The following is a 13954-nucleotide window of genomic DNA, read 5'->3' on the forward strand; positions in this document are numbered from 1 at the left end:
TGCCAGCATTTCATGTTATGCACCGCGATTATGATTTTAATTAAAAAATAATTAAAAAAATTATGTAGAAAAATCGAATGTTTTTTTCATTTTTTTTTTATAAAAATAACATTTAAATTTTTGAGTAATGTTAGAGATTTAAAATTTTCAATCAAATGTCTCACATGAATGCGAGATCCATAACATGTGGGTTCTATATGGGTTTCATACACATGTGAGTCATTTGGTAGTACTTTTGACATCTCTAACATTTTTGTTAATTTTTTCCCCCTCATATTTTAATCAAATTAAAAATTAAAAAGCCACTTTCCAAATCAACCCCAAATGGGCAAAAGTTGGAGTTTTTTTTGGCTATTTTAACCACAAAAAATAAAATAGGCTTTTTAATCCAATAAGACAAAATATCACATCCAATACATAATCGTTACATTCTTTCTCTCACAAAAAAATCCAAAAAGCCAAAAAAACCTAAAGTTCTTCCCAAACCAAGCTTTTTAGCCCCAGGCTAAAATAACCAAAAAACCTAAAAAACTAAAAAACTAACCCACTTTCCAAACAAAATACACCACCTGAAATTTTCTAATTGTCCTTTATGATTCTAAAAATTATATTTTTCGGTTGATCCGCCCAGCCCTATTTTTCTAGTATTTGGAAAGGTTGTTCTAACCCATACGATCGGGGTGAACTAACATTTTTAACTCGAAATATTAATAGACTATGCTTGAGATTTATACTTTCAATCCTGCCTGGCCCGCTAATTAATTAATTATTTAGTTATAATACATTAATATATATATATATATATATATATATATTTGGAATCTACACTTTATCTTTGTTGATTTTATTAAAACTCATATTTGTGGTGATGCATGATTGAATTTATTTAAAAAATTCTTCAATTTATATACAAAATATTTCAATTTATAATGATGTAAATATATTTATTTAAGAAACATAATGTCTAATTGAATTTAATTATAAAATGCTTTAATTTTTATTAACATATAATTCAATGGGTGAGTTTAAAATTTATAACTATTTTTTAATCCGGGCTTGGACAGATATAAAGATCCACTGTTAGGACTAGACAGAATTTGGACATATATAAAATTTCTTATTAAGTAGTATTAGCCTGACATTTGGACAGACAAATTTTTTTATTAAATAGTATTAGCCTGATATTTGTCCACTCCTTGCTCATTTCAAATTTCTAACTGTATAACAAAAGGCCTAATCAATCATTAAAAATTAAGGGCAAATTACATATACACCCCTCCAGGTTTGACAAAATTACAGATACCCCTGAGGTTTGAGAAATTACGAATTCCCCCTGAATGTTATATTTGCATAAGAAATTAGGGGTAATTTGTTATGAAATATAAACCTCAGGGGGTAAATTGTTATGAAAATACAAACCTCAGGGGGCGGGATGTAATTTCCGAAACCTCAGGGGGGTATCTGTAATTTAACCAAACCTGGAGGGGTGTATATGTAATTTGCCCTTAAATTAATTAATAATTCTTATAACAATCATGCTACGTAGCTCGAATCCTTCCTTCCCTAAATCCCCCGAATTCAAAACGATGTCGTTTCGTAGTTTTGATTTTTTTTTTTTTTTTTGATTTTTTCAATAACGCAGAAGAAGAAGAAGATGAGAGTAGCAGAGAGAGAGAATCAGAGAGAGAAAACCAGACAGGGAGAGAGAGAACCACCTAACAACCATTTAGATAAAAAATAAAAAAAATAAAAAAAAATCAACCATTCATCTTCAGATCCAGAACATCTTCATCATCAACAACAACATCACCATCATCATCATCAACACATTGATCTGAAGAAAAAAAAAAGGTTAATTTGAAAAAAAACACAATGATCGATCAAAAAAAAAAAATTTGGCTGAAAAATCGGAGGCAGAGGCGGGCAACGATGGCGATCGACGACGACCCCCTCTCTCTGTCTCCATTCCCTCTTCCCTCTCTCTTTCTCTCTCGCTTCCTCTTCTTCTCTCTGTGTTGTTTTGAGCAGTCAGACGATTCGGAGAAAAAAAATTCGGATGAAAAATCAATTATCATCTTATAATTCTATTTGTCGTATAAAAAAGTTTAAAAATTATTTTTTACTTAATTTTATTAAATGACAAATTTTAATAAAAAAATGTTTACAACTTTAAAATAACAAGTAATAACTAGATTTGGAATTTACTCTAAATGGACCAAACGAACCATCAGGTTGAAGGCCGAACAACTAACTACTGAGAAGCCAATATTTCTTGAACTTCGTTTAATTTGTATCATAGTTTTCTTGCCACAATAGCACGTATGTTTCCAACCAAACGCAAAAACCAATTTTTAATTTTTAACCTATTTTAAATTTCATCATCCCTTTATTTTTTTAATATCTTTTAAATAAAAAAAATTAAAAAAAAAACCAAAAAACTAACTTTCCAAAACAATCCAAAATGTTCAAAGCATGGATTTTATTTTGTCATCAGACTTCAACGCATTGAGATCACATTAGAGATGAAAATGAATTTAAAACATGTCATGTTTACCACAGGAAATCCAACTATATGTACTGAGCACAACCCAGAACAAACGCCCATTACACAACCATTAACTTCCAAATATTAACACCATTTCAGTTTTAAGAAAAAGCCCCAAGTTCATATAGACAACTGAAAAAGATCCATCAGATCCATGGTTAGACAATCTTTCCTTTGTTGCCCGGCTTCTTGGTCAAATTTAATTTCTTCTCTTCTTCTTCTTCTCACTCTTCTCGGAGTTCTTCAACTGCACAACAAAAATATGCAAGTCACTATTGCATTCGTTCAAAAAATGCGTCGTAAACTTGTAATGGCTAACAGCATTTTGGTTGTCCAAATGCAAATCTATTAACTCACCATAATTATAAGAATTCGTACAAAAACAGCAACAAAGTCAGTGAAGAGGGTCAAGGCATGCTTTACGTAGTCTAGATCACCATAGTGTGCCTTCTCGATTATATCTTGCGTATCCACTACGATGTAGCCCACAAACACCAAAAGCCCAAAATACAACTGCAACAGTCATATTAAGCAAAAATCAGAACCCTACTAACCAATTTCTAACAATTAGGACAAAGGCAACAAGGCAACTAGAAACATACCTCAAACTTGAAGAGAGCTGCAGTTCCCCCAAAGACAGAGGAGGCAAAGTGCAACCAGAAAAGGATGGAGAGCCCAGAGGAAAGAAGACCTCCAAGGTAAAGGTACTCTCTACGCCTAGCCAACATGGCTGCCATTGAGAAACAACCGAAAGCCACAGCACACCCCACAAAAGCACTGACCAGAATGCTACAATACAGTAGAAGATTTGTGTCAAGGTAGTGTTTCAGAAAATGACAACCATCAAGCAACCAAAAAAGGAAATTACTAGTCTCAAAGCAAGGGAAATAGAAATATAAAGAATGTAAATGCAACAAATCCATTGACTTAACCGAAAACAACAAAAAAAGGGATACTTAAGGTATGCTGTTATTGTACTAATAAATGAAAAAGAGCTGTATCCTCCTCACAAGGTCATGAAGGAGATGGACAAAAAGTTAGCATTCTAGTGACAGCAGATTGCACAACTATAAACCAAATAACAACAAATTTCATGTGAATAATATTTCCATTGGCCGATCACGAATCACGACAAATAGGCAATTTCATTAATACAAATACCAGAATGAGACTTTAAAAACTAATTTTGACAGTAAATTCTAGTATTCACGCTTCCTTTGTTTCAATCTGGTTAGAAATTTGCCCATTTATTTGGCTCTTTATTTTCTCAAGTTGGGTACAACATAACAAAAACAGAAATTCAGAAAATTACAAAACCCACTACAAATTTTTAAAAGTTCAAAAACCCACAAAAATAAGATTTTAGGCCTACAAAGGCAGAAAAGTTACTCTCATTGACACATGAGCTATAACTATGCAAACAACAGCTAAACAGTATGAAATACTAAAAAAATACACAACCCACGAAACCAAAAGAAAGAAACACAATTACAAACAATTACCACTAAAGAAGTAAAAGAGTAGATAGAACGAACATTTACCTTGGATCAATTTCAATAGCCAATTCGATCAGAGGACCAATTGAAGCCCCTTCAAAGAGTGCAGATGCCATCAAGAGTGAAACCCTCTTTTGCTGCTTACCAAGAAATAAAAATTAAAATCATGCATGCAAAACAAATAAATGACAGCAAAAAACCTCTTTTGCTGCATACCAAGAAAAGATAAAAATTAAAATCACGTTTGCAAAACAAATAAATGACAACAAATAGTGCAAAAAAACACAAAAGAAAGCGATGCCTACCTCTTCATGTGGAGGGGTTGAGAGTAGCCAAACAATGCTTCCCAAGCAACCTAAGGTCGTGAGGAGGCCTCCAATATTCCAGAGGATATGCAGATAAGCTCCAACAGCCGAAGCAATCAGAGCACAACATAGTGAGAGATAAACCTGCATAAATCAACAACTTATTTAAGTAAATATATAGATAAAAAGAATATTGAAATTAGACGAATAAAGATGATCACATCTATTCTATCTCTCAATCAGGACTTAAAACTCTAGGTGAAAAAGATGGACACAGCCACTTAGCTAACAAAGGCAAGTTTTTTTTTTTTTTTTTTTTTAATTTTCACAGAATCATTAACTGCATACATAGAAAGGTGAGAGTCATCAATTTCACATCCTCCTCTGTTTCCTTCGTTTTCCAGTGAACCAGATTCAAATTCTGGCAAAATAAATCCAACTGACACAATAAAGAAGATCATCTCGGAACAATACGATACAATACAATAGACAAACCAATTCAATTGCATAATTTAAATTTCCGAAACATTATCGATCAGAAACCCTAATATTACTCGATTCCCGCTTTGTTGCTCGAAAATGGCACGAATCGAAAAGAAAGCATATTTCAAAACATCAAAATTCCTGAGATCATGAACCGAAACCCTAACGTTCCACTCAATCGTCGAGAACACAACAAATTTGACTCGGTCAACGCAATTTTTTCCGTTGTCACAAACATATCAACAAAAATTAAACAAGAATGATGTTCTCTCTTCTGTTTTCCTTCATTTTCTCACAAACCAAACGCGGGGAGAGAGAGAGAGAGAGAGAACAAAACCTGTTTGAGATGAGTTTGGACGATCGGAGAGATCTGACGTAAGTTCTTGAGAGAATCGTAAGTCCAGCTGTTGCGAGAGGCCGATTGAGATTCGAAGAACGACGAGAACGCATCCATTTTCTCGAGAGATTCCTTTCTTTGTTTTCTTTTTCTAGGGAAACTTGAGAGAATGAGAGATAAATTACAGGAAAACACAGAATTACATTCTATTGACCTTGGGATATATATTATAGAGAGAGAGAAGGGGTTTCTGGTGAGCTTCCGCGAAGTTGCCAGATATTTGTAATTCCCAAAATATCCTCAAGTATTTGAGCCCCAAAACCCACCCCAAACTTGACTTGACCCGATAAATACATGTATCTATTCCTGATTTTTGGGGTTTACATTTTTTATTTTTGTATTTAGTTATTTTTTTTTAATTTAAAAAAAAAAAGTTTTTAAATTCTACCCGACAAGACAAATTGAATATTAAAATTTTCAAAAAGAATAAAAATAAACCCAAAATAGTGAATTTTTTTGGCTTATTAATTTTTTTATTTTTTTAAAATTATTGTTTAGATTCATCTATATAAGACGGATTGAGAAAAAAAATTGATCTAATTTAAAAAAAAAAAAATCACTAACAATAAAAAATAAATCGAAAAAAGAGGTGACGTATTTTTAATTTTCCAAATAGCCTAATATATACACTATTATATGAAGTAAAAGTTGAAAGTGTGTTGATGTCACGAAATTTCCTTAAAATTTTGTAATAAAAACCAAACTTCTTCATATTCATAGTTTTGACAAATTTAAAATCATGTGATCACAAATTTTTAAATTTCTTAGCACCTATCTAATTGTCTCAAAAGTGTACATTGATTGTGACTCCAAAATTTTATAAGTTTACTTTTACTTAAAATTTTAAATTATTAATTAATTTTTAAATATGGGATTGCTTAATATAAACTTGGTTGATTTAAATATCAATTCAACACCTCCACAAAATTCATATTTACTCCTTTATGAATTAAAATATTTTGATTTTATTAATTATAAATGAAACATAATCATAAGAGCCTATACATGATTAATTCATTCTTTATGTAGATTCTCAAATTACTTAAGACTTAATTCATTCTCCTCTCTCTCCACCTTTACACAAAAAAAAAAAAAAAAAGAAAAAAAAGAAGAAGAAGATAATATTATAAACAAAATTTAGGACGGGAATTTCTTATAAAATAATAAATTCCTTTATGATGATTTCGTTTTAAATTATCACTCATAATTATATATCATTGTCACTTTGTCCTAATGAGTTTCATGTGTAATAATTAAATTTGCTAATTATTTTTAGAATAAATTACATTCACCTCTTTTGAAATTTAGAAAAAAAATCAATTAGTCACACACTTTTGATACAATTACACTAGTCACCCTTTAAATTTTAATTCACATAATAGTTTGGTAATTTTTTTGCAATAATTTGTGAATCTCATAAATGGGAAAATAATTCATTTATTTTCAATTAAAATGTGTGTTTATCTTATTTATTTGACTGTCTACCATTATTTGCATTAGATTCAATTGCTTTAGTCATACTTAAAAAGTGGTTACTACAATTATATTAAAAGTATGAAACTAACAATATTTTTTTCAAAATGTCAAACAATTTTGATTGTTTAAATACTGAGCAATGCTAGAAATTCTAAATAAATTATCAAATATTTTACTCAATACTCACATGAATATAGAATTAACATTACATTAATTTAAATGAGTTCCACACCCATATAAATATTTGATAATTCATTCAGGCGTGTCTAGTATTTTTTTATAATATTATTTATACTTAGAACTATTTAAATATTTGGATGGGTAAATTTTGGCCGGAGCATAACCCGCTTTGGACGGGTCGATCCGTCCACGGTGTGAGTCTGGGAATACCGGGGGTATTTATGTAAAATCAAGTGGTGATTCTAGAAACGTCTGGGGCTTCGAAGAGAAATCAAATTAAAAGATACATATGTTTTAATTGACTACTTTTTCATTGGCTTCTTCATGCTTAAGAAAAAAAATATATATATTTAAAATTCTAAAAATTTTATTAAATGTTTCATATATATTTATGAGACTCCTATTATATAAATTTTATGTAGACCTTACATTATGTGAGATATTTAATAAAAAAATTGATAAAAATTATAGATTTCTAAGCATTATTCGGAAGATATTTGGAACTCCAGAGGACCTCCACGATTCCTATTGATATATTGATCATTGATGTATTTAAATTTTTTTTAAAATTATATTTGATAATAACATAAGTTGTTTAAATTATTTTAGAAATTATGAGATGGTGTTTTATGAGCATCTCTATCATTACTAATATTAAGCAAAAATGTCACCTACGAATGCTGTGCTGCGTTTACCCGTAGTCGCCACGTTGTACAACCAATCAAATCTTGCCACGTCACATTAAAAAACATAATAATAAATTACACAATTTAAAAAATATATAATTAATCTCATAATTTTTGACATAATTAAATTAATTTTTTTAATATGATTGAAATCACTAAATTTAATACAAATTATAAATAGACACTAAAATAAATAAATTATAATTTAAATATATAACAATATTTATTTTTTGATACATAATTAATAAATTATTGATGAAAAATTATCTAGTTATTATGTCAATTAATATTTAAATTATCTAGTTATTATGTCAATTAATATTTAAAGAAGTTAGTGTAATTATATTTAAAATGTACAATTACTTGAATTTTTTTAAAATTCAAAAAAAGGTCAGTGTAATTTACATTAAAAAAAATGACAAAATGCACTGGCGTAATTCTAAAGCTTGAAGAAATTAAATTGCATTTCACAATTTCAACATTTCACCCCATTTTATTACAAGGATGTTAATTTTTTTCAAAGAGTACCATTATTTTATTTTTATTTTATTTTATTTTTCTTATACTAATAAGTTTTAAAAAAAATTATAAAAAAGGATAGATTTAACTGATGAAATAAATAAATTATTTATTCTTAACAATTGTTTTAGGAAGATTAATTTTTTTAATTGATTTTCATTTGATAAATAAAAACGCAAGGACCAAAAAGTAATTTAACATTCAAATTAACATTGTTAATATTTATTTATTATAAAAAGAAAAGTAAATTTAATTACGTGAAAAGTTTAAACTCGTTATATTTTTCATACTTAATGGTAAATTAGTGTAATTTACTAAGAAAAAATTCATTTATTATTTTTGAATTTAATAATATTATGATAATTATACATTTTTTCCTCACCTAACATCATTATATGACACGATATAAGTTGATAAATAAAATATGACAATAAAATGTGATTTTCATAATATTATTATTTCTAGTATAGAAAAAAAAGATTGACTGTCACACAAAAAATTGCCATATTAATAGGAATATTTTAAGATCAATTTATCTTTTCTCAAAAAATTCATACCCCTCAATAAAATAAGAAAGAAAAAAAAAAGGAAAAGGCATCCTTGATCTCTATTTATTGAAAATGACGAGGTCTCTAATAATTAATCATTTATAATTGGGTCTAGCTCGTCTCATGTTGAATCAAGATTGGAACCGTCTAGTCCGATCTATGGATCTATTTTTGGATCTCGTTTTGATAATTCGAGTCGTTCAATCCGTAAAACTCGAGTACTATATCCCTATAAAAAATCACGTTGATCGGATTTCGATAACTATTTGATCGGATCATATTTGTATTAAAAAAATAAACGATTGACAAAATTCTGATCTGATCAAATAGCTATCGTTATCCGATCATCGTGATTTTTTTTATGGATATAGTGCTTGATAAATTCTACATATTGAACGGTTCGGATTATCAAAACGAGACCCAAAAATAAATCCATTAGCTGAACTAGACAATTCAATATTAATCTCAACCTGAGATAAGTTAGACTCTATGTAATTCACTAACGCTATTTTAAATTTTAGATTTTCAATCAGAAAAAACAGAATATTTTTAGAATTATCTATTTATGTTTTTGTTCATAATGCATTTATTCTCAAATGGCCCACCCATGTGGTCTGTCTACGTAACGACTTACCTTAGAATTTCTAATCCAAGCAAAGAGTGCGTCATCGCATAGCTTTTATTTCGAATTTTTTGTATATATTATTTATAAAAATAAAAAAATTTAAAAAAGTTAATCAATGAAATAATTATAATTTATTTAATTTATATTTGTCACTAAAGAAAGTGATGGATTATTTTTAAAAACATGTTTTTGTCATTTTTATAGAAACAAATACAATACATTGAATAGGTATCATATCGATTTAATTTTTTTGTATAAATGATATACGAGGAGTCCGATAAAATAAATTGTTCAAATTATTAAAATAAAACTCGTGATGAATTTCACATATTCCGACAATACTCACAGGGCTGCAAACGAGCTAAGCCAAGCCGAGTTTTGTAGAGCTCGAACTCAACTTGTTTACTTATCGAGCTCATTTATTAAGTTCGAGCTCGGCTCGATAAGAAATTAGGTTCAAGCTAAGCTCAACTCGTTAACATTAATAGAACTCGAACTCGGCTCGATTAATTTTTTTTAATATTATTTATATTATTTAAATAAAAAATATTATTTATTATATAGATAATGTATTTATATTTTTATTTATATATATTTTTATATTATTTAATATATAAATAATATATTTATTGTATAATTTAAATAAAGATAAACGAACCGAACTTATACGAGTTTGTCTCGTTTACACTAAATGAGCCTAATATTCGAACTCGAGCTTAATGAGCCGAGTCGAGCCCTTAACGAGCTGAGTCGAACTTGTTCATGAACAGCTCGATACATTTGCAGCCCACAGATTAGAGCCCAGTCCTTTATTTTATTTTATTTCATTTTATTTTTTGCATTTATGTGTTTTTAATTCATTCAAAACTTTTTACCACAGTAATACTAAAAACAAATAAAAAATTTACAAAAACAAGCAGAAAATGTAAGACAAAAAAAAATGTGAGAAGATAGTAATAATATGAGTCTTACTAATAATAATAATAAATATCCTTAAAAACAAATAAAAAATTTACAAAAACAAGCAGAAAATGTAAGACAAAAAAAAATGTGAGAAGATAGTAATAATATGAGTCTTACTAATAATAATAATAAATATCCTTAAGACACAAGTAAAAGACAAAATATTTATAAAATATAATGCATTTTTTTATTAATTTTAATATATTTTTATTGAAATTAATATATATTTTAAATATTTTTATATATTTTTAAGCCACTTTTATATATTTTTCAATATTAACGATGAATAAAGATCACTTGTCAAGATTTGCCTAATAACATTACGAGGGGCATATACTGTTATAAATATATGCTAAGGTAGCTTCATTGCGTGCGACTACGGCTAATGTCTAGTTGACGTTATATTTTATCCTTTGATTGTAGGTCACCTTTTGAACAAGTCTAGTCTAGGTAAGCTACCCCATTAAACATTCTAATGACCATCAATGAGTCTCCATCTATACTATATATATAAACAAATGTAGTGGAGTATGAGAATTCTCCAAACTCTTAATACTAAATTCTTATGGATTCTCTCTCCTACGTGTCACTTCTCAAGTCTCCCCTCTCACTTTTCCTAATTTTTAATCATTTGTCAATTATCTAAATCTTAAAAGCTAAAAGGATTATATATATTTAAATAAAATGATAAATATTTAAATATGAACAACAAAGAGGTAGAGATAAAAATATAAAATAAAAAAAAATAAAAAAATAACTATTCAAATTTCAACTACAAAATAATATAAAGAGTCAAATAAAAGATAAAAAAAATAACTAAATAAAAAATATTACGAGTCAATTAATTATAAAAATAAAAAGTTAACTATTTATATATGAACAATTAAAAAAGTTAAATAAAAAATATTACGAGTCAAATGATTTTTAAAATAAAAAGATAATTATGTATATATGAATAACAAATAAATATAGATGAAAAAATATACAAAAATAAAAATATAACTATTTAATGAAAATTCAAATAAAAGATAACAAAATATTTAAATAAAAAAAAGAATAAGATTGGGATATAAATATCCCAAAAAGATGATAATTTTTTTAACGATTTATATTTATCTTTTGTTAGTTTATTATAGAATTTTTATATATTCCAACTTAATCTTTTTAAAGTTTATCTTTAAGTGGAACTTAATATTTTATCTTTTAAAATCATCAATTACTTATCCATACAAATTTTAAACATGATAGAATTCCATATATATCTTTTGTTTAAGCATAATTTTTTTAATATAAAAACAAGTTCCTGCAAAAGAAACCATGAATAGAAAATTGGGAGGAAAACAATCAACATTGAACCATTTCTGATCCCTTTTCGGTGCCTAAAAATCTTAAATATTTGCTTTACATTTGAAATGTGTACTTGCACAAGTTTTTGCATTTGTAAGAAAGTGAGTTAATATAAATGAATATTATTATTTTTTTTTAAAAAAAAATTGGTTACAATCTGTATTTTTCCTTATTTCTTTCTTTTTGTTAATAATGTGTCATTTAATTGAGATTTTATTCTTTTTTTATATTTATAAAAGCATTGCAATTATTAATTTATAACTCTCCCACATATTGATTATTTGTGTTTAATTTTTTTTTTTTTTGGTGTAGATGTTAGATTGAAAATGAAGAATACGTCAAAATTTATTGGATATGGGTTATACTTTAAATGTATTTATCAGTTGATTTTTTATTGTTAATTATCCTATTGAAATAATTCATGATTAAATTTATTTTTAGTAACTCATTTCCTTTGAGAACTAAACCACAAATTTCTTCTTTGTTTAAATTATTTATTTATTTATTTAGATTCTGAGTTTGAGCAAATGGAAGATATCTCATATTTAAAATGTTAATTTTTTTTTGAATAATTTAAATATTTATATTCTTTATGTTTGTCAATTCAAGTATAATGCATTTTCAAACATTTTTTTTAAAATTTTTTTATAATTATTCCAAACCTATTTGTGTTTAATGAATCAATATAACGAAAAAACAAATAGCATGTAAAAAATTTTAACTACTAACTAAATATAGTGGGAATTAAAATTAATTTTATTTTAATTTATTATATTATATGAGATGATTAATGTAATATCTACTATTGATTAAGCAAAATTAGTGTTACTTAAATTTAATATATTAGTCATTTTGATTAATTATAATATGCCTTTATTACTCTATTTTTGGTTGTCTGAAGTAATTCTTAGATAAATTAGATATTATATATGTGATGATTTACTAATGTATGATAGTTTTTTAAAATTTTCAATAATGTGAAATATTAAATATTTTTAATGATGTGAAGTAAGATTTATATACACAAACCAAATAAAAATGTTAAGAAATATAAACAAATAGTAAATTTTTTTTAATAATTATTGACTTTCTAAAAACCTGTGCATCGCACGGGTGACTACTAGTATAGATATAAAAAAATGTATAATTTAAAATACAAAAATGCTTTAGAGCTCTAATAATTCTAATGGGAATGTGGGACCCACTCTAATGTAATGTTTGTGCCTTGTTTTGTTTTTTTTTAATTTTTTTATTATTTGGACACATCACTGGAGCTCAAATTAGAGCTCTAGATTTAGAGCTCTCTAGCATCTTCCTTTAAAATATATATATATACATATATATATATATATATGTAAAAATATATAGAATTTTGTAACAAGTATATTGGAATTCTAAGGTTGTTTGATAACCATTCTATTTTCAGTTTTCAATTTATATTTATAAAAATTTTAAAAATTGTCATAAAAATTTATTTGATAATTTTTTTGATTTATAAATGGTTGTCTCAGTTTATAAATTTGAAAAAAAAACATAAACTCAAAAACTGTTTTTACGTTTCCAGTTTTCAATTTTTTTCTCAATTAAATTTTTTTTCAATTATTTTTTTGCCAATTAAATTTTTTTTTTCAATTATTTTTTCTTTTAATTATAATGTATGTGATCCCATTATCATAAATAAAAAAATAAATATAAATATTTTAGGCTTGAACAAACATATTGTTTAGTTTATATTTTTAAACATTTTGTTCAAACTAAATGCATTTGAAATTTATGCTTTTTTAAAAATAAACAAAAACTAATTTATAAAAATTCTTATAAATATAAATAAAAAACGTAAATGTTACCCAACGCTGGCTAATTATTTTGACAATGCACGACCCATCCTAATAAATCTATAGTACGCAATCCCCTCATATGCACTCAGTTATGATTTTAAACAAAATCTGTTTTGCGTAAACTCTCATATGTAATCACTCAGCTACGGTTTATTGTAACAATGTGCTCAAAGTTACAACCCAACTATATTGAGTTGTGTATGAGAGGGTCTGGAGATGTCGCCAGAAAATTCCAAGGCCGTCAAAAAAGTTGTTGGAATCTTTGAATGTTTGTAGAAAAATTCAAATGTCGTCAAAAACTTTGAATCTGTTAGAAATTATGAAAGACTTAAATTTTTCAATGGCTGCAACTAGAAACACAATAGCAAAGAGATAATGGAGATAAGAGATTGAATGAAAAAGAAGGCAAAGTAGTTAGAAAAAATAATAACAAGACTCTCCCATGAATCTCTTACTTTAGATAATGAAAAAAGGAAATTAGTGCTCTCCCAATAATTATCTCTCCAAAAATCAACCCTTTGTAAAGTTATGAGTGAGTTTTATTTA

General features: G+C 26.9%; 1 protein-coding gene across 1 annotated transcript; it reads right to left on the reverse strand.

Annotated features, from left to right (window-relative positions):
• Nucleotides 1–2462: 2462 nt before the first annotated feature.
• On the reverse strand, nucleotides 2463–5811 carry LOC114322216 (bax inhibitor 1). The gene is made up of 6 exons (XM_028269493.2): nucleotides 5167–5811; nucleotides 4347–4490; nucleotides 4087–4178; nucleotides 3148–3334; nucleotides 2903–3058; nucleotides 2463–2792 (listed from the first exon to the last, which is right to left on the reverse strand). The coding sequence occupies exons 1-6, from the start codon at nucleotides 5281–5283 to the stop codon at nucleotides 2745–2747; spliced, it is 744 nt and encodes a 247-aa protein (XP_028125294.1). The 5' UTR covers nucleotides 5284–5811; the 3' UTR covers nucleotides 2463–2744.
• Nucleotides 5812–13954: the final 8143 nt, after the last annotated feature.

Source organism: Camellia sinensis, chromosome 11, assembly GCF_055761805.1.
Source record: "Camellia sinensis isolate YWXY chromosome 11, ASM5576180v1, whole genome shotgun sequence".
NCBI lineage: Eukaryota > Viridiplantae > Streptophyta > Magnoliopsida > Ericales > Theaceae > Camellia > Camellia sinensis.